The sequence below is a fragment of the Hypanus sabinus genome, chromosome 2 (genome assembly GCF_030144855.1).
Source record: "Hypanus sabinus isolate sHypSab1 chromosome 2, sHypSab1.hap1, whole genome shotgun sequence".
In the NCBI taxonomy this organism is placed as follows: Eukaryota; Metazoa; Chordata; class Chondrichthyes; order Myliobatiformes; family Dasyatidae; genus Hypanus; species Hypanus sabinus.
This window is the reverse complement of record NC_082707.1, coordinates 136,016,924-136,037,960: the sequence shown is the minus strand read 5'-3', so window position 1 is coordinate 136,037,960 and position 21,037 is coordinate 136,016,924. Positions and strand designations below refer to the sequence as shown.

General features: G+C 37.6%; 1 protein-coding gene across 1 annotated transcript in view; it reads right to left on the bottom strand.

Annotated features, from left to right (window-relative positions):
• The window catches only part of aven (apoptosis, caspase activation inhibitor), a 94,744-nt gene that overhangs the window by 63,864 nt on the left and 9,843 nt on the right, over positions 1–21,037 (bottom strand). The window contains exon 2 of the mRNA XM_059955627.1: positions 16,134–16,299. Coding sequence (XP_059811610.1) covers positions 16,134–16,299 — 166 coding nt within the window. The remainder of the gene's footprint in view (positions 1–16,133; positions 16,300–21,037) is intronic.

The following is a 21,037-nucleotide window of genomic DNA, read 5'->3' as shown; positions in this document are numbered from 1 at the left end:
TCTACTCCTCAGTTATTTTTCTCCAGTCTTACTGAAGGGTTTCGGCCCCAAACGTTGACGGTACTTTTTTCCATAGATGCTGCCTGGCCTGCTGAGTTCCTCCAACATTTTGTGTGTGTTGCTCGGACTTCCAGCATCTGCAGATTTTCTCTTGTTTGTGAGAAGTATTTGTTTAAGTTTTCACTCACATCTGGCCTCCAATCACAATTGCCACTTTAGTTCCTAATGAATGGGACAGTCTCTTTCTGAGGACTATCCATTAGGAACTAAAGTCCTATGCTATAGATGACCAAAAAAATTCTATTTGCATGCTTGTGATTTAAGGATTTTTTTCTGGTTTACTAATATTTCAAGCTAGTTTATGTGATAGGTAGGAAAGAGAAAACATAAACCACTTGAATTCCTTTTTTTTTTGTAGCTCAAAAAACAGGCTTTGTTAAAATGTTACTAAAGGTCAGGTTAGCGCCAAGGGGAACATAATTTCTGATGCCCATCTATGCAGTAAATTTGACCAATGACTGCTAAGGAATTGACTTGTGCACTGATGCCTATCTATGATCTGAAAAACAATTAGGCATTTAATACACCTCTTTGGATGTACTGTGTTGAAAATATTCTGTGGCACGGTGCCTTTATGAAAGTTAATGAAAGATAATTAGGAGAAATTGACATTTATGTAATGTTTCTGCTTGGATGTTTTATTATGTATTTGTCAATATTCCTAATTCATTTTGCAATGTTTGATTTCGTGAAGTAAAATACCAAAATAAATGGAAAGCTTGTAATATAAATTGCACCCCTGGGGACTTTTTCAAACTGGTTGGGAAATTTTACAAGTTAAATTTAAACAAGATGCTTATTCCATTAGAACTTGTTTACACATCTGTGCAATGTCAGGATATATCAAGTTCTATTTACTTAAGAAATGTAAATTATTTCCAGTGTGAAGACACCAATAAATCTCTTGTATGCCAGCTTGATATTCGTCATCACTTTGGCAATGAGCAGGATTTCTTCTCAGAAAAACAAAAGACAACAATTTAAAAATGAACAATGAAAAACTGACAAGTTGTAATAACAGTGATTTGTTGCTAAATCTGTATAAAATGAATACAGAGTGCTCAATGGAGGATATATTAAGAGCACAGGTGCTCAAATAAAAAGGTTTCATTACCAAATTTAGACATGTACTATAGATTCATATACACTCAGTGAGACCTCTTTATTAGGCACATATGCTAATACAAATATCTAATCAGCCAATCATTGGTCAGCAACTCAATGCATAAAAGCAAGCATGGTCAAGAGGTTCACTTGCTGTTCAGAACAAACATCAGAATGGGGAAAAATGTGATCTAAATGACTTTGACTGTGGAATGATTGCTGGTTCCAGGCTGGGTGGTTTGAGGATCTCAGAAACTGCTAATCTCCTGGGATTTTCAAGAACAACACTCTCTAGACTTTATGGAGAATAGTGTGAAAAACAAAAAAAAGAAATCCGGTGAGCAGCAGTTCTGTGAGTGAATACGCCTTATTAATGAGAGATGGTAAAGGAGAATGGAAGGACTGGTTCAAGCTGACAAGAAAGTGACAGTGTGTCGAGCGGCATGTCTTCAAACACATCAGACCTTGAAGTGGATGGGCTACAGCAGCTGAGGACCACGAACATACACTCAGTGGCCACATTATTAGGTACAGGAGTTTCCAAATAAAGTGGCCACTGAGTTTTATGATTAACTTTAAGTGAGCCCTATTTAGAATGACCAGTAAATGGTACAGTGTTTCACCAGTTGTGATCCTATTAGATAGAACATACAAAATGTCTCTAAAGGACACAGAAACTACTACTCTTGCACTCCTTGTTCAGTTTGAGGAAAGGTTGAAAGGAAATTTAGTTTATCTGGGAAAATCTATTTGAGGCAGAATAAAAAATGGACAGGAATATTTCATTTTCGTTAGTAATGAAGCAAAGAAGCAAGAATCATTGATTCAAAATAATATGCAGAAGGATTATTAAGAAGTTGAGAATAAAAGTCTTTAACCCAGAAGTCTATGAGCATATGGAGCAGGGTGATAAGAAGTGGAAAACCCAAATGCTTTTAAAAGTTACCTGGATAAGTATTTGCTATGCCATAACCTACAGGGCTATGAATCTGGAAGTGGGATTAAGTTGGATAGCTCTTTAAAGCCTAGGACAGAAAAGGTGGGCTGTAAAACCTTGTTGGAATACTAATTTCTGTAATTTCTGAATCAATTTAGTTCAATATTTAAGAACTGCTACATTTTGTTTGAACTATAATATAAATGTATCTCTAGCCCCACTTTGCTATTGCCCATTTACATGGAAACCTGGGGCAATTCTCTATACTACATTTTTATCAGTCTTTCAGAAGATATCAAATTACATTCTTTCTCAGTCCAATCAAACTTACTTTCTAGCACCCTTCCAATGAACCCAGATGTACTCAAGTGTACTGCAAATGTTTATCAACAGTGTGCCAGTGCCAGAGAGCTTGAAAGTGAGAGGACCTTGCAATCCTGCGAAGTGTAATATTAAGAAAAAGAAAAGCAGCAGGCAAAAGGAAAGCAGATGGCAGTACTGCCATTGGTAGATTCATTTCCAAGTACTGCACCATCCTGACTTGGAACCAGTCCTTCCAAGTCACTGGTCCTTCTCCACTACTGAGTCTAAATCCTGAAGCTCCCTGCCTATCCAACAGCACTCTGAGAATATCTTAACCACACAGAGAACAAAGGTTCCCTCACCACAAACCTTTCAAGGGCAAATAAATGTAGATAATCAATCAAAGTTCAAGGTAAATTTATTCTCTAACTATGCATGTCAACTTATACTACCCTGAGATGCATTTTCTTGCAGGCATTTATTGTACAACAAATAAATACAAATAGAATCAATGAAAACTACACACGAAGATTGATAAGCAAATAAATACAAACTGTGCAAATACAAAAAAAAGACAAATATGTAAGTAAATACTGAGAACATACGTGGTTGATTCCTTGAAAACACTGGCCTTGCCATTGATTCCAGATCCCCAAAAAATAAAATTTCAAAAATCAGTAATTTCAGTCTCTGTCAGTGTCAGCTTGCTGCCTGAAACCATTCTAGTCCAACATAGCAACAAGCCTGCATTATTGTCAGTTCTTTCACAGGAGCGGTAATTATCCAGAACCAGGTGAAAAAAGGGCTTGAAAGCCAGCAAGGCCTCGTACCCAGGCTTTAACAGCAATTACACCATTCAAGCTCTTAGAATGCTTAATATTCTAAAACAAATTAAAAACTATATAAAAAAACAGTTCTACAGGTCATCAAGTCATAAAATATTTCAATCAATTAAAAATACATTTGTAGAACTGCAGTTATTCTGATCTTTCTTTTAAAATGTTAATTAGAACATCTTAAGAAACCCTTCATTAGTTCTTCAAACTCCATCAAATTACATTTTTAGATATTTAGATTTCTATTTACCTTTATATTTAAAGTTATTAGAAAAGAATGAAAGCCTAACTCCTCTATGACATAATTATGGTTATAAGATATGCTTTGGCAATATGCAGATGAATACATTTTCAGTGTTCTTTTGAATCGTAAGAGGTGTTATAGACAGACTGAAGTGGTAAGTATGGGAGGAAATTATTCTAAAATATTGTCATAGCATAGACAACAACTTACACATTAAGCAAAGAAATCTACTTAAGGGTTACCTTAAGAAGAAGAAAATAATAATCTTTGCTATTCCTGAAAAGCAATACATTTTCTCTGTCTAATTATGACCAATTAGTCTTCTATCAATCAGCAGCAACCTGACAGAAGCTGTTATCAATATTATCAAGCAGTATTTCTGCCATAACAAGCTGCTCATCAAAGCTTGCATCCTGCCTGGACCACTTGGCTCCAACCATTACAAAAGCCTTGGTCCAAATACCGAAGAGTTGAATTCCACAGATGTTGCGAGAGTGACTGCTCCTTGACACCCTAAAAGCACATTTCTAAATGTGGTATCAAGAAGCCCCAGTAAAACTGAAGCCAGCTGCAAAGTACTGCCATAGCTGGAGCCTCATCTTTCACAAACAAAGACAGTTGTGACCATTGGAGGTCAATTATCCCATAAACAAGATATGGGAAGTCCTCAGGACAATGTCTGAAGCCTAACCATCTTTAGCTGGTTCCTGAATAAGAGATATACATACTTTATTGATCCCGAGGGAAATTGGGTTTCCTTACAGTCGTACCAACCAAGAATAGTGTAGAAATATAGCAATATAAAACCATAAATAATTAAATAATAAGTAAATAATGCCAAGTGGAAATTAGTCCAGGACCAGCCTATTGGCTCAGGGTGGCTGACACATCGAGGGAGGAGTTGTAAAGTTTGATGGCCACAGGCGGAAATGACTTCCTATGATGCTCAGTGTTACATCTCAGTGGAATGAGTCTCTGCCTGAATGTACTCCTGTGCCTAACCAGTACATTATGGAGTGGTTGGGAGACATTGTGCAAGATGACATGCAACTTGGACAGCATCCTCTTTTCAGACACCACCGTCAGAGAATCCAGTTCCACCCCCACAACATCACTGGCCTTACGAATGAGTTTGTTGATTCTGTTGGTGCCTGCTCCCTTCAGCCTGCTGCCCCAGCACACAACAGCAAACATGATAGCACTGGCCACCACAGACTCGTAGAACATCCTCCTTTCATCATGAATTTAGTTAAGGGGTGCTTGCTGTAGCTTACACAATATTTGACTCCATTCACAAATGATGCAGTTCCTGCCTGCACGCAGCAAAACGCAGAGACCAGGCAAGCAAGGGAAGATTTATGGAAAGTAACGCTCAAACTACAGAAGTGCAGGTACAGTGACCATCTTCAACAAGAGCTGATCTAACGATCCGCTCTGGATACTTAATGGCATCATCCACCAACAACATTCTGGAAATCACATTAACCAGAAATAACTGGACCTCCCATAAAAATCACATGGCTACAACAACTGATCAGAATTTGACAAATGACCCACTTTCAGACACCTCAAAGACTTTCTAAAGCCTGCAATGCACAGGACAAGGGATTAGTCTTCATTCACCTCCAAGATTTGGCTTTTAGACTTGCCTGGAACATAGAAATAACAATTCATTTCTGAAATTAACAATTCACTACCGCACTTCTCCAATTATATCCGGAAGCCAGGTGGTTTTATTCAAAGGAAGCTACAGATCTCTTTGGTTACTGATGAGATTACTGAGCTTCAAAAACCAAATCTCCCAACAATACCTTGCAGCTATTTAAGACAAGAGTGACCATTCTTACAGTCGCTACCAGTACCACACCCACCCATCATTCAGTCCGTATTATAATGTGGCAAATAGTTTGTTATTAGACTGCTGTGCTTTTAATTTCTCACCAGCTGTGTCACACAAGCCAAAGATTGTCCTTAGTGGCATGCTACACACCACCACTTACCTAAACTAATTGTGTCGGTGCTCTGAGCATTCTACTGACCAAATGCCATTGATAAAAGTATTAGCAATTAGGCGCATGAAGCTTTATCAGCAATTGCTTGCCTCTTTTCTATTCTAATCCAAAGGGAACATACTTACATCCAAACCTCAATTTCAAGTCAAAATGTTTTCTCACTAGTCATATGATAATATTCAACTTCAGGTCAGTTTTTGACGTCACCACATACATGGCTTATTCACCACCAATGGCAGAAACAAGATCCATGCATTAAAGTCTTGAGCCCGGTTAATAGATGTTAGAAATGAAAATGAAAGTGGGTTAAAAACTAGCAGGGAGTGTTGCCCCTAATAAGCCTAAGTAAATAGATTTTGGACTGTGTTTAATTACCCTATCCGGCATATACAACCTGTTATTCCAGCTATTTCTAAAACATATTGTAAAGAGTCTGGGTCAGATTTATTACCAGCTAAGTCATGAAAAACACAACAGCCAGCAGATTGAAATGGAAGCACTGACAAACAAATGAAAGCAATATTATCACAAAGGCAAGACTAATGCTTAATCACAGCAGAATAAATTTGTTTTGTCAGTTCTATTTCAGCATTGCACCAAACAAATGTCAAGTCACTACCACACAATGGAGAAAAGGCAAGTTAGTTAAACCGCACCCTTGGATACAGAATGAAATAGATGGTCCATCATCAAAAGTATGATGAGCTGCATTAGGGTGACGAATACTTAATAGCTTAATGACTATCAAAGTTAAAGCTGTAAAAATCATTGCCCCACAAATATCAGAAAATTGTCATTAAAAACTCCATTTTGGTCTAATAACGTGATGGCTATGTACAGCTGTCCCGAATATGCTCCTTTATAACTGCTGCCAAACATTTAGCATTGTCCTTAAAGACAAAGAAGTTTCAAAGTTCATTTTCTAAATATACTGCACAAACCACAAGGGAAGTAGAGCTGCTTATTCAGCACTTCGAAGAATAACAGTATCATGCCATTTAACCAAAATAATTATTGTGCCTGATGGCCAGTGGGGTCCAGTTTGGCCAAAGGGTTTGTTTCTGTGCTGTATGACTCTATGGCTCTATGATCATGTCCCCTTATTTTTTTTAAACACTAAAAGGAATCAAATAGTTTACAGATGAAACTCCTTCAAATCTAGTACTTTTGTAAATGTTCAATTTTATTTTAAACTATATTTGTATTCTAATTCTGGAAGTTAGTTCTCTCCCAAATCAATTCAAACAGAAGTATTTTTAATGAATATAAAGTTTCTGAAAACACAACTAGAACACAAAAGTACCAGATATCAAACTGCTCAAGCATTGAACTCTGCAATACTCCACTATTCACAATCTGCCAATCTGAGAACTAATTGTTTATTCCCATTTGTTGCTTTATGTTCAATCTACTTCAGTATACCACTTCTAGTTCCATGCATTTTACCCTTGCTTCTGTGTTGAATTTATTGAAGGTCTTCCAGATATCCATACACATCACATCCACTGGTTCCTCCTTATCTGTTGTACTAGTCGCATCCCCAAAGAACTCCAGAAGCAAAGTCATAAATCTATGATGTTTCTGCTAAGTCCTCATATCCTTTCCAAGTTATTATGATATTTGATCTTTTCTTAAGGATTTCAACACTTACTTTACTATTGACAGTGTCTGTAGAATTTTGGATACAACTCTAAACCATCTCGAAATCACATCATTTCAAAACCTTGGGCTGTAGAGTATCAGGTCCTTTGGATTTATCAGCTTTCCAGTTCACTAACTTCAAAAATGCAATATTTTTGTATATTTATTCATTCAGCTCCCACAAGGATAGATGCAAAGTAATTTTAACCCTCTTCTAAATCCTTACTCCTCAAAATAATTCTTCTGATTCTATTTGTAAAGATACTGCGATGTCCTTGCCAGTCATCCCTTTTTCAAATCACCTTTCCCAAAGTCCATGCTTATATTCTTTGCAAGTTAATTTTCATGTTCTATCTTGTTGCTATCAATTTCTGAGTGGGGTTGAAGGACTAGACTGTCCGTGATAAGCTGGAAGGCGGAACTGATTGAATTCCAGAGGAGGTGATGGCAAAAGGTAATTGAAAGTCCCGTGCAAAATAATAAAAGGTGAATCTAGAAAATAATACACAATGGCACGTACATGGTATCTACATTCCACCAAAGTAAATTTACTGGTCTGGTTCGCGGTGCCCAAAAGATTGCAATGTACCTCAATGAATGATGATGTGCTGATCTTCCATTAGCTTCACTGGGGCACTGCAGAACACTGAAGACAGATCACCTAGGGCAGTCAATTCAAAGCCCAACTTCAACTGTCAGTCTTCTGTCACTATCAGTTTTGCAGTAGAACATTCTGACAAGAGTATATGTGTGGAGCCGGCTGTCTAAGTTCAATTTCTGGAAACTGCTTCTTCTGTGCACTCGTAGTACCACATTTTCATGGCTCAAAGGTCTTGTTGTTTTCTTGAGTGTAAGGAAAAATCACATTGCTGGATGCAGTGAACAGAAAATGATTTGTGCATAGCCAATCAAGTACATACTTATTCTGTAAAATCAACATAAACCCACAAACTCAACACAGCTCAAGCATAAAAGTGGCTTCATGAATTCACTGCTGTGCAGTTAATCCAATGCAGAATCAGGCAACGGAACCTATTAATTCTAAGCTGTAAATGGCATAAAAATGGTACCACACCTATAGTGCTAACTAAAAACACCTTCCTTATATCTTTGTTTGTATTTGCTTCAAAAATATTTGTCATAAAAAATGTCTGTCACACTTGCACAATTCATATCAGACAATGACCAAGGATCAAATATGGCATGATTTTTATCGTTCAAAAATCATATTCAGTGTGTTGCCTACCTGAGCCATCACATGATGGCTCAATGGGTCAATGTTAAACTGTACTCAGTATTTCACTTCCACACCTTGATTAATATAACTTATAACAGAAATTAACATTTTGTACCTATAACAAAACACAAGGGAGTAGCAGAGATTATCATGTTGTAAAATATAAAATTTAACAAAAAATCAGATCTACTAGTCATTATAAATTAATCCTTCATGAAAAGGCTTTACAAAAGCAAATAAGGAGCAGTTATCATATCATTTGCTGCCCCAATTTGCAAACACTGCTTTCCTTCAAATACATCAATTAGTTTACTATGTATGAAAGCATGTCATTGCATAAACTGAACAGCTCAATCAGCAGGGTTTTGATGCCGTACATCCTCGTTCTCCTGAGAGATTATGACACATCTTGCCCTTTAAGTTTTTTTAAATCTCTTAGTGTGTACAATGTAGTTGCAAGAAGCTGAAATGCAGGACACGATGAACATTTATCTCCACCCTGATCCGTCTCTTCAAACTAAAAATGCAAACCTGTAAACTTCCAGCAAAGCCCCCTGGTATCAGCTCTTATGCCAATGAGCAGCAGACTTTAATTAGCAAAGACAATAGTGACCATCAGAACAACCAGAGCACGTTACAGAGGCTTCGGCAGTTGTTGAATTTTTAAAAGATCGTTGTGAACCCTGGAATTATTTCAGATCAGTTGACTTAGCCACACTGTGTAAACAGAAGTGACAGCTTTTAATTTTTTATAGCTGTCAATGTTATTTCCTCATGCAGAATGCGAGGGAAAGTCTGAAACAGCTTTGTACAGTGACGATGACAAAAGGGGACTAAAAGCTTCTAAAGGACATCATCTTTACGAAGAAAAATTGCTAAAAATTGGAATTCACATTTTTGAAGAGAAGAAAAACCGATGGGATACGGCTGTATTTGCATGCTTAACCTTCTGCCTTCAGACTCTTATTAGATCTGCTTTGAAGAATACTGGTCAGTGAAAATGAAGCTATATACATGCATATTGTTATTTTGTTAGCAGATTGTTTGTTGTGCATGTTTTTTAATCAGTTGTGTGGATCACGTTCTCTGAGTATATGTTTAATAAGTAATATGTTATTATGATATTTTAGCCATTTTAAGATATCTAAATAATCTTTACGTGTGGCGTTGTATTATACAGCCCTGCCTTACTGGTTCTTTGCAAATTTTGCCCTTTTCAATTCCTATGACTAAGCCCCATGTGCATTTTGTAAATGAAAGTCAATAGACTACAAAGGATTTTTGATTAAATTGGAATTGAGTCAAAAGGAACTCATTTATCTTTACCCAGCCACATGCCTAAATGAATCTGTAGAGTAATTATTATACATAACCATTTTAGACAATAAAATTTCTTGTTCTGCAAATAACTACATCTCAATACAAACAAAACTGGCCCTGGTCTTCAAGTCACAAAGCAAAATTTGGTATCTAAGAACATTGAGATCCATTTTTGTTTGCCATCTAATTCAGCATTAAATATTTGTTCAAATTCACAAAGAAAAATACAAAAGTGTCAAATAACTAAGGTCAGAATAGCAGCTATTATCTGAATGCTCTGCTCTCACGAAAAATAATACATGCAAAGACATAAAGATAAGATTCTAACTTAAAAGAGACAACAATTTTACGTCTAATTTTACACCATATAGGGCTCAACAATTTTACCCTTTCTATTCCAGCACTGCCATAAAACACCTTACTCTGTGGGAGCTGAATACTTTTATTCCTAGTGTTAGGGGAGAAAGGTGCTTGGGGATGCAAAACTGGTCCAAGACTGGACAAAAATTGATTTATGATACTACATGCCTATTAGAAAGTAAAAAAGTCCACATCTTCAAGGCGCTTTCCCAGCATATTTAATTAGGCTAACAACTCCCAATTTTATTTTGGATTTTATCTGAACTTCTAATATTTAGAAGGCTTCCATGTAACTGAGCGTATCTTCCGTTCTTTCATCCAGTGCTAAATTCAACTATCAACACAAATGGTGAAAAATTAAAGCCAAAAGGACACCCAGGCTTTTGAGAGTACCTTTCGGAGGAGGGAGCCTGGACTTCCTTTCAATGCACTGTTTCTCTAAATAATATACAAAATTCACTGAATCAAGAACTCCAAAGAAAGTCGAGCATTAATGCATTCACTCTCAACGTAAAGTCTGCACTGAGGCTTGGTAATGGAATGTACAGCACAAAAAAAAAACTTAATCATATTCTGCTAACAGATTTAGAGAACCAGGAACACCTCAAGTTCAAAACCAATCAATTATTAACCAAATCACTGATGAAAATGTTGTAATGGATAATTGGCCAGAGGTCCTCGATTTACAGTTTAATTCTTTCAAAGAAAATTGTGTATGCCTAGGAAAGCCCACTGCTAAATTCAGCTCCGATGCATCCCATAGCCAAATACCTTATTGAAATTATTGCTCACATATAACAACAGTTAATTAGTTGTGGCTTCCAAGGACTACCAACAACAGTGAGGCAGGGTACATATAACAGGAATATAAGATAGAAAAAAAAGCCAGCCAAATATATTGAATATATGAATAAAACCCCACCAATACTGATTTCAAAAGTTAATATTCATTGCAAAAGCAAATATGAAAGATTAATACAGTTTTTATGCTTTAAAAATTATCTTCAACAGACTGTATATATTTTAAATAAGCATAAATCAATGGTGCAAAGTCTGAATACAGTTAAAGAAGCATTTTCTACATTTTTTAAAGCATCATTATGCTATTTCTGTCCTAGCTACATGCCCCAACAACAATGGGGAACTAACCTTTGTCTATCACTTCAAATGAAGCAGCATCTGTCACGTTCCACACTGAAGTATCATAATCATACTGGTTGATGTTCCATGACCGAAAAATCAATTATAAAACTTCCATCCTGATGTTTAAATTATTCCATTGCTTTACTGTCCCTTATAACCTTCATTTATACTTGCCTCCTCATATTTTTCACTCCCTGATACAAAATTATTCTTCATTCCTTCAGCTGCTATGCTCCTGGCTTCTGGAATTGCTTAAAATCCATCATCTTTCTTACTATAATGCTTTCAAAAGCATCCTTAATATTAGTTGCATTAACTCTGCTCGTGCAACCCTCCCAACTGCTTGGTTTTCCCCAAACCTCAGAGAGCTGCCTCATGTGTCTGGCTTTTTCTAAACTGCTTGGAGTTATGTTTTTGTAGCATGCACTAAAACACTATGAAAGTGCACGATAGAAATGGAAGTTGCTGTCTACAAACCTCATGATGTTTGCAAACAATTACTGAAGCATGAGACACTGTACAAGCTTTATTTGTAACACTACAAATGGCCACATTCCACAAATTACTGACAATTTTAAACAACCTTACTGCTGAGTTAATTAGCATACAATTGTTCTATGCTTGCCAAGTAACACTTTACATAGGGTGTCTGTACTTAAGTTAAAATCTCTCAAGTGGAATGTAAATTTTCCAGAGGATATATGGAGTACCCACCACTGAAGACAAATATCCGTTGTGGTGTGAGACATTGCCAGTAAATACATTCAGGTAATGCTCATAATATGACTATATGTAAAATTTCTAAGTATCTGTCACGATGTTATGTTTTCAATTCAATGCCCAAAAAAAATAAAGAATCAGTATGGGAAAAGTAATTAAGCAGATAGATTGAGTAGGAAAAATAGAAGGTTAACATGTAATCACATGTGGAACACACACAGAGCAGCAAAGAGGAATTAATGGCATCACCAGGCAAACCTAAGGACACAGCAGACATCCCTGCAATTTTCAGCATTCCTTCCACAACAAACTAATCTTCCTAAATCAGCAGTGAAAACTGAGTAAAACATAAATACAGAAGCTACCAGCAAACAACCTTTGTGGGAGTCAGTGAAGCATAAATGAGTAACCTCTAGAACTCCACCTGCAACCTATTTCAGTTTCAGTTATTAGCTAGTAAGATGAATAAACTTAAAATTCAATCTGGAAACCTAAACTGTAAATATCTGATTACACACATGAAATAAACATTAATTTTGACCAAAAACATGGCAATATTCACAAAGGCAGCAATGTGTTATATCACTTTTACTAGTCCAAAACGAATCTCGAATATACCAGCCACATACCTAACTCTCAGAATATCAAACAATAATGTTAGGATATCCTAAAATAAAAACAGAAAAAAAACTGGAAATACTCAGGAGGTCAGGCTGCGTGTGTGAAAAGTGAAACAGCTGATGTTTCAGGACGACGCTCCTTTGTCAAAGCTGGGAAGGCGACAAAAAAAAATGCTGATATAGCTACAGAGAGGGTGGGTGTAATGAGGATATCCCTGATGGAGTAAAATTAGGGTGATCCTGGAGATAAACTGGTAAGCTGGTTATCTTGTCAATGAATGAATGGGAACAGTTGGCGACAAACACATGGGAGTTGTGAAATGCAAAGCAGGAAGACTGTGCTGGCAGAGCAGAGTCAGCAGGTCACTTACTCCCAGAGAAAGATACAGATCAAAGATGGGGGAGGTGGGTGGATGGATGACAGTGGCAGAACCAAGCTAAATCACTGCCATGGATGGCAACTGATAGAGTTATGTTAAACTGTAGATTTCAATGTTAAACTCAAGGTTGCAACACCATGATGAGGTTTTATCGCTCATGCTTGTGTTGGGTGTCATTGCAACCACACACCAATACTTCAAAGTAGTGGAGAACAAAAGTAGCAGGCAATGGGAAGCTCAGGGCAACCTCTGAATACTGGTATGCCACAAAGTGGTCACCAAATCTGTGTTTAACTTCTGCAATTCAGTACGTGACATTGGGAGAAGTGCATTGACCAGATAACCTTGATTACAGTTTATTCCCATGGTTATCCCAGCCTTACCCTATCAGGGACATCCTCTTGCCCTTCCCCATCATCTTTGCAACGTGAGCTCTGTTTCTCTACCCACAGATGCAGCTTCACCTGCTGAGAATTTTCAGCATTTTATGTTTTATATTAGATGTCCTATATCTGGAAGATTTTTTTTAAGAAACAGAACTAGAGTCTTAGAATTGAAAACAGCTTGTTGATTCACTCTATGTTTCTCTGCCACCCCAAGGGAGCCAGTGAATGAGAGTTCTCCAAAGTTGATGAGGTGTCGGAGATGTGGTAGTCCATGGCCTCCTTCTGTGGCACAATGACGCTACACTCGGGGTGGAGGAGCAACACCTTATATTCTGCCTGGGCAGCCTCCAACCTGATGGCATAAATATCGATTTCTCTTTTTGATATATAAAAAAATCACTACCCCTCCCCTCTTCTTCTATTCCTCACTCTGGCCCCTTACCTCTTCTTACCTGCCTATCATCTCTTCATGGGTCCTCTCCTCCTTCCCTTTCTCTTCTCATCCACTCTACTCTCCTATCAGATTCCTTTCTCTCCAGCTCTTTGCCTTTCCTACCCACCTGGCTTCACCTCACATCTTCTAGCAATTCTCCTTCTCCTCTCCCCAACTTTTTATTCTGTCATCTTCCAGCTTCCTTTCCAGTCTTGATGAAAGGCCTCAGCCTGAAACATCGACTGTTTATCGTTTTCATAGTTGCCACCTGACATGCTGAGTTCCTCCAGCACTTTCTGTGTGCTTTTGCTTTTCATTGCACGAGATCTTGAGAACAAGAATAGCAGTATCTTGCTCTAATAGTACAGAGTGCTGGCAAGATAATTCTAAAATACTCTGCACTGATTTAGTCTCCTTAGTCAAGGAAGAATATGTTTACAGTAGAGAGTTTGCAGCAAATTGATTGTTGTGAATGAATGATTTATCATACAAAGTGAGGTTAAACAAACTGGGCCTGTTCCCACTGGAATTTAGAAGAATAAGAGGTAATCTCACAGAAGGTTAGAAAAGATAGAGAGATGATGTTTCCTCTGAGACCCTTCATCAGGACGAGAAAGGAAGGTGGAGATGATATGTCCATAACCAGGATCACAATCACAAAATTAGGTGTTGACCATTTAGAGAAGAAAAGTAAATTTTCACTCAGAAGATTTTGAATCAATATAATCCTCAAGCCAAAGAGATAGCAGAAGCTCATTCACCACATACATTTCAGATATTAAGATATTAATTTCAGATATTAATTTTAGATATTAAGAGATTTAGAGGAAACAAGACTTCCATGTAAAAGTGGTACAGCTATTAAAGATCAGCCATGATCCTGATGATCACATACATGGGGCCTCTCCTGTTTCTATTCCTTAAGTTATAAGAATTAATCTTCTATAAAATTCATCAGTACAATCTGACACTTATTTTGATGCCTTATTTGTCTCATACTTCATTATGCTTGAATACTTGTTTTTCAGTTCTATTGTCTCTTTTTATAACCTCTCTTTTTACAGAAGTATAACTTGAAGTAGTGTCATCATCATCATAACTTGAGGTAGTGTAAACCACATAAATAGTTCAGTATCTACCTAGGTTCAAGGATTTGGAACAATGACACTGATATGCAGGTTCAACAGAAACACTTCTTGCAGACTTTCAACTTTTCTGTTGCAAAAAGATCTTGTATGCAATGAAATGCTAGATGGGTTTTTGTCAGGGTTAACTATGTTCTACCTCTACTTCAATGAGTGAGCTGATCTATGCTGGGGTACCATCTGGATCACTGCTGTACCTAGAATAGTAATTTGTGACAGATGCAGTAGGAGGAAATTAGAATATGCATATTCCTAATGAATAATTAGCGTTACCGGTCACGTGAAAACAGTATCAGCCATTATGTGGCTTTCTGTAAAACTGAAATGTTATTCTCAATGAGATTGTTCATTTATGTCTGATTTTTTTTGCAAGTCATTACAAAACCTGATTAGTTCTATACTCTATTAGGAAAGTTAGGTAAAGACATGTTTGAATATTCTCTGCAAGCAAAAAAAGGACCAGTTCATCAGGCAGGCCTACTCCCATCTTCAGAAGTTGCAATGTAGTGCAACACTTTTCTAAGGTATTGATAATCTTTCCCTCTAAGAATATCAAAATTACATTCAATTTTAAGGTTCTCCCCAAAATACCAAACATAAATCAAAAATTACGATATATACACCAAAATGGAACACAATATGCCAAATGCTAAAATAACAAATCTAAATGTTACTTAAACATTGTTCTTTAGGACCTGAACTTCAGATTGCTAAAACTGCAGCCCTCTTTTCCTATGTCTTTCTCACTACATTAATAAATCTTTGACATACTCTAAAACTTTTCTTCTTGCACTCAGTTTAAGGACGAGACATGCTTTCTGTTGCTGTGAACAACATAGCAACCACTTTTCCACATAAAATAACATTTATTATTTGTGTAAGCCTGTATTTTAATTTGACTTAATTTATATTAAAATCTATAAATCAAATGTGAATAGGCCCATAATATTGATCTTCTAATGGCACATTTCCAACAGAAAGTCTCCCTCGAAAGCTAGTGAGAAAGGAAATTAGGGGGGTCGTTGCTATTCCAAAAGAAAATTATGGCGAACAAGAAAAAAATGCACATGCAACAACAGAGACTGATTTCTTTGCTCAAGTTATCTTCCACCTGTGCTGCACCATACTTATTTTCAGCATTAGCAAATCACGATAAAAACTGCAACTCATAAATGTCAAAAGAATCTTCATTTGTAAAAATTTATTACAGTATTTAATATAATTGAATAATTGAGGACCAATGATTTCCTACCTGCAAAACTTAACAGCACATTGAAATCAGCACCTCGCAAAGTTTCTTCAACATCATCGCCTTCTTTCTCTTCAGTTTTATATCTGTCCCAGTTTGAAACTATTTGTCTTCTCGAAAATTCATTAAGCTGAATGCACTCATCCTTTGTTTCCACGTCCTCCTCAACCTTTCAAAATTAAAAAAAACTGCTAAAGCAAAATGTGTATCGGGACTGAAAAAGCAGTCAATTTGAATAAGTAAAGCTCATAACCCTTATAGTATACCATATTCAACATGAAATGCACTTTTGTACTTCACCATGGGTGCCTGACCACTTTGATCCGTCAAATAAAGGGACAATCTTGTCAAGTTCATAATCAATGCTCTGTGCAATAATGAAATCTACACAGGCTTTTTCAACCCCTTACTGGCAGTAATATGTTACTACCCTAGACTGTTTTGAAAGATTGCATTATGATTAATCTGCAGACAGCAAACTTGAACATTTATGTAATGACCACATACAAATCATGCACAGCCCTTAGGGCAAAATCAGTTATTAGAAGAAACACACTGCACAAGACATGAAACGCACAAATCATGTCTCTATGCCATGACTTTTGAGCTTCATAGCTTATTCCGTTCCTGCAATCAACCAACATCCATTGAAGTCTATTTCTTCATTTTATTTAATTAGCGAGATAGAGCAGAGTAGGCCCTCCTGGCTCTTCAAGCCATGCCGCCCCAGTAACCCCCGCAACCCTGACTAACCCTAACCTAATCACTGAACAATCTACAATGACCAATTAACCTAACTGCTACACCTTTGGTCTGTGGGATGAAACTAGAGCACCTGGGGGAAATCCACAGGAAGGACTTGAAGAGACTCCTTACTGATGTTGCTGGAATTGAACTTCAAACTCAGATGAATAGCATTGTGCTGACCACTATGGTACCATGACTTTACCCACTTTTTATTATAGCTACTGTTCATACTTCCAAAAACAAATGCATTTTACACATTATCTTGCATAAGTCCACAAGGTTCCTTAAAATATTTTGCAGACCTTCTTTAAACTCTTGTAGCTACCTCCTCTGTAGGTAGGGATAAACCTACGATTAATTTCAAATTCATGTTTAATTGTCATTCAACTAACATGAATACCCATGAATACAGCCAAACAAAGCAGTGTTACTCCACTCATTAGAAATTTAGAACAGGCCATAAACTCACAGCTTTGCAACCTGGTTGGCTATCTTATGCAGAAAAATGGGAAGTTTTATTTTACCATATAACAATTACAGCATGGAAACAGGCCATCTTGGCCTTTCTAGTCTGTGCTGAATGCTTACTCTCACCTAGTCTTACCAACCTGCACTTAGCCCATAACCCTCCATTCCTTTCATGTTCATATACCTATCCAATTTTTTTTATTACAAAATCGAACCTGCCTCTACCACTTCTACTGGAAGCTTGTTCCACACAGCTACCACTCTCTGAGTAAAGAAGTTCTCCTTTGTGTTACCCCTAAACTTTTGCCTGTTAACTCTCAACTCATGTCCACTTGTTTGAATCCTCCCTACTCTCAATGGAAAAAGCCTATCCACATCAACTCTATCTATCCCCCTCATAATTTTAAATACCTCTATCAAGTCCCTCCTCAACCTTCTATGCTCCAAAGAATAAAGACCTAACTTGTTCAACCTTTCTCTGTAACTTAGGTGCTGAAACCCAAGTAACATTCTAGTAAATCTCCTCTGTACTCTCTCTATTTTGTTGACATCTTTCCTATAATTCGGTGACCAGAACTGTACACAATACTCCAAATTTGGCCTCACCAATGCCTTGTACAATTTTAACATTACATCCCAATTCCTATACTCAATGCTCTGATTTATTAAGGCCAGCATACCAAAAGCTTTCTTCACCACCCTGTCCACATGAGATTCTACCTTCAGGGAACTATGCACCATTATTCCTAGATCACTCCGTTCTACTACATTCCTCAATGCCCTACCATTTATCATGTATGTCCTATTTTGGTTAGTCGTACCAAAATGTAGCACCACACACTTATCAGCATTAAACTCCATCTGCCATCTTTCAGCCCACTCTTCTAACTGGCCTAAATTTCTCTGCAAGCTTGGAAAACCTACTTCATTATCTACAACGCCACCTATCTTAGTATCATCTGCATACTTACTAATCCAATCATCATCCAGATCGTTAATGTATATGACAAAAAACATTGGACCCAGTACAGACACCTGAGGCACACCACTAGTCACTGGCCTCTAACCTGACAAACAGTTATCCACCACTACTCTCTGGCATCTCCCATCTAGCCACTGTTGAATCCATTTTACTACTTCAATATTAATACCTAACAATTGAACCTTCCTAACTAACCTTGTCAAAGGCCTTACTGAAGTCCATACAGACAACATCCACTGCTTTACCCTCATCAACTTTCCTAGTAACCTCTTCAAAAAATTCAATAAGATTTGTCAAACGTGGACTTCCACGCACAAATCCATGTTGACTGTTCCTAATCAGACCCTGTCTATCCAGATAATTATATATACCACCTCTAAGAATACTTTCTATTAATTTACCCACCACTGACGTTCAAACTTACTATAATTGCTAGGTTTACTCTTAGAACCCTTTTTAAACAATGGAACCACATGAGCAATAAGCCAATCCTCCAGCACCATCCCCGTTTCTAATGACATTTGAAATATTTCTGTCAGAGCCCCTGCCATTTCTACACTAACGTCCCTCAAGGTCCTAGTGAATATCCTGTCAGGACCCGGAGACTTATCCACCTTTATATTCTTTAAAAGCACCAGTACATCCTCTTCATTAATCATCATAGTTTCCATAACTACCCTACTTGTTTCCCTTACCTTACACAATTCAATATCCTTCTCCTTAGTTATAACTTATCCTGGAGACATTAAGGTGTACAAGCAGCAAACGCGAGTCCACCATGTATATTGCTTTACCAGGGCTAGAGTATCCGTAGGATTTGGCATAACCACGCAATAGGTTAGAGCAGGTCAGCTGGAGGTGACCTTTGGCAGTTATGCATGCTTCCCATCTTGAAGAGGCTGAAAAGGCCTAAATTTCACTGCTGCAAACTGGCATTCCTCGATGCAGGTAGGACTTACAATGCTTTGCAATTATCTACACAAAAGAGGGGCGTGATTAAGGCAAAAGATATGAAATATTAGATGAGACAAATACTGTATAATAAAATAATCTGCTTCCAGTTCTTTGGAAATCCTGATGGTTCAACATCTGGCTCATTAGGATCTTGGTTCCCATACTCCCTTTAGACACATAGTCAGAGAGCAAGAAAACAGGCTCTTCAGGCCAAACAAGATCCCCAATAACACTAGTCCCATATCCCTTTCCATGTACCTGTCCAAGTGTCTTTTAAATGTTGCTAATATACTTGACTCAAATTACTTTCTCAAGCATCTTATTCCAAATGCGGATCACCCTCGCTGTGATAAAGTTGCCCCCTCGGGTTCCTATTAAATCTCTTCCCTCTCACAAACCTATGTCCTCTACATTTTGATTTACAGTTTTTGACAAAGACTGTGTGCATTCACCCAACTACTGACTCTTGTGGTTTTATACACACATCAGGTTTCTATTCCTACAATGCCTTCAGAGGCCCTGTTTCCACTCTCCCTTTAAACTCACTGGGGCCCTGTTTCCCATGCTCCTATTAAACACTGTTTTCTCTTCCACATTCCCTTTAAGCTTATCTGGTTCACCAGGAAACTTATTTATTGGGAAGAAGATCTAAAAAATTTTGAATTAAAAGGGTGCAGGTGTATTAATTGGTGTGATATCCAAGAGTCTGGAAAAGTGGCCAAACCAGCTCTACCAAACACCCAAGGTTAAGGAATGATCAGAGTCTTACTGTAAAAGGGAAAGTATTACAGAGGTTTATCATCTTAGTCATCAGATTATTTATTTATTGACTTACAGTGTGGAACAGGCCCTCCCAGCCGTATCGCCCATCAATCTCCCAATTTAATCTGAATCTAATCGCGGGGCAATTTACAATGACCAATTAATCTACCAACCGGTACGGTGTTGGGCTATGGGAGGAAACAGGATACCTGGAGGAAACCTATGCAGTCATGAGGAGAATGTACAGGCTCCCTACAGACAGTGGTGGGAATTGAACCCAGGACACCTGCACTGTAAAGGGTCGTGCTAACCACTACACTACTGTACTGCCCTGCATGAAATATATCCAAGGCCATTAATAAAAACAAGGGAAAAATGTCAGATCCCCAACCATAACTTTTCAATCAGCCTGGCTAAAAAGTGGAGTTAGAAGATTGGAGGGCTCCTGTGCCATGCTACCGTTTAAAAAGGAAGAAACGAATAACCAAATAACTACAGGAAAGTTAGCTAAATTTCCATGACAGGTTGGAATCTAAGGAAGAGGATAAACCAATTTTTGTAAAAAAAAGAGAAATCAGAAATAGCACAAATATTTTAAGGCAAGATTACGTCTAACAATGGAATCTTTGGGGGGGGGGGGGGTAACAAGGAGGGACAGTGAGGGAAGTGTATTTGATGTGGCCTAACTGGATTTCAGCAAAGCTTTTGACAAGATTCCAATATGGCAGGCTAGTCAAAAAGAAAAGCCAGGGAGAGATCAAGGGCAGATTGGATCCAAACCTAGTCTAGTAATAAGAAGCAAAGGGTTATGGTTGGTAGGTGATTCTGTAACTGCAAGATTGTTACCAGTGGTCCCTTACCACCTGCTTTTGGTAATACAATTAGGTCTAAATGTGGTGGATGTGATAAAGGACTTTGCACATGATGCAAAATTACCTGTGTGGATGACCATGAGAAGGAAAGCTTTAAGTAGCTGGAGAATACAGAAGTTCTG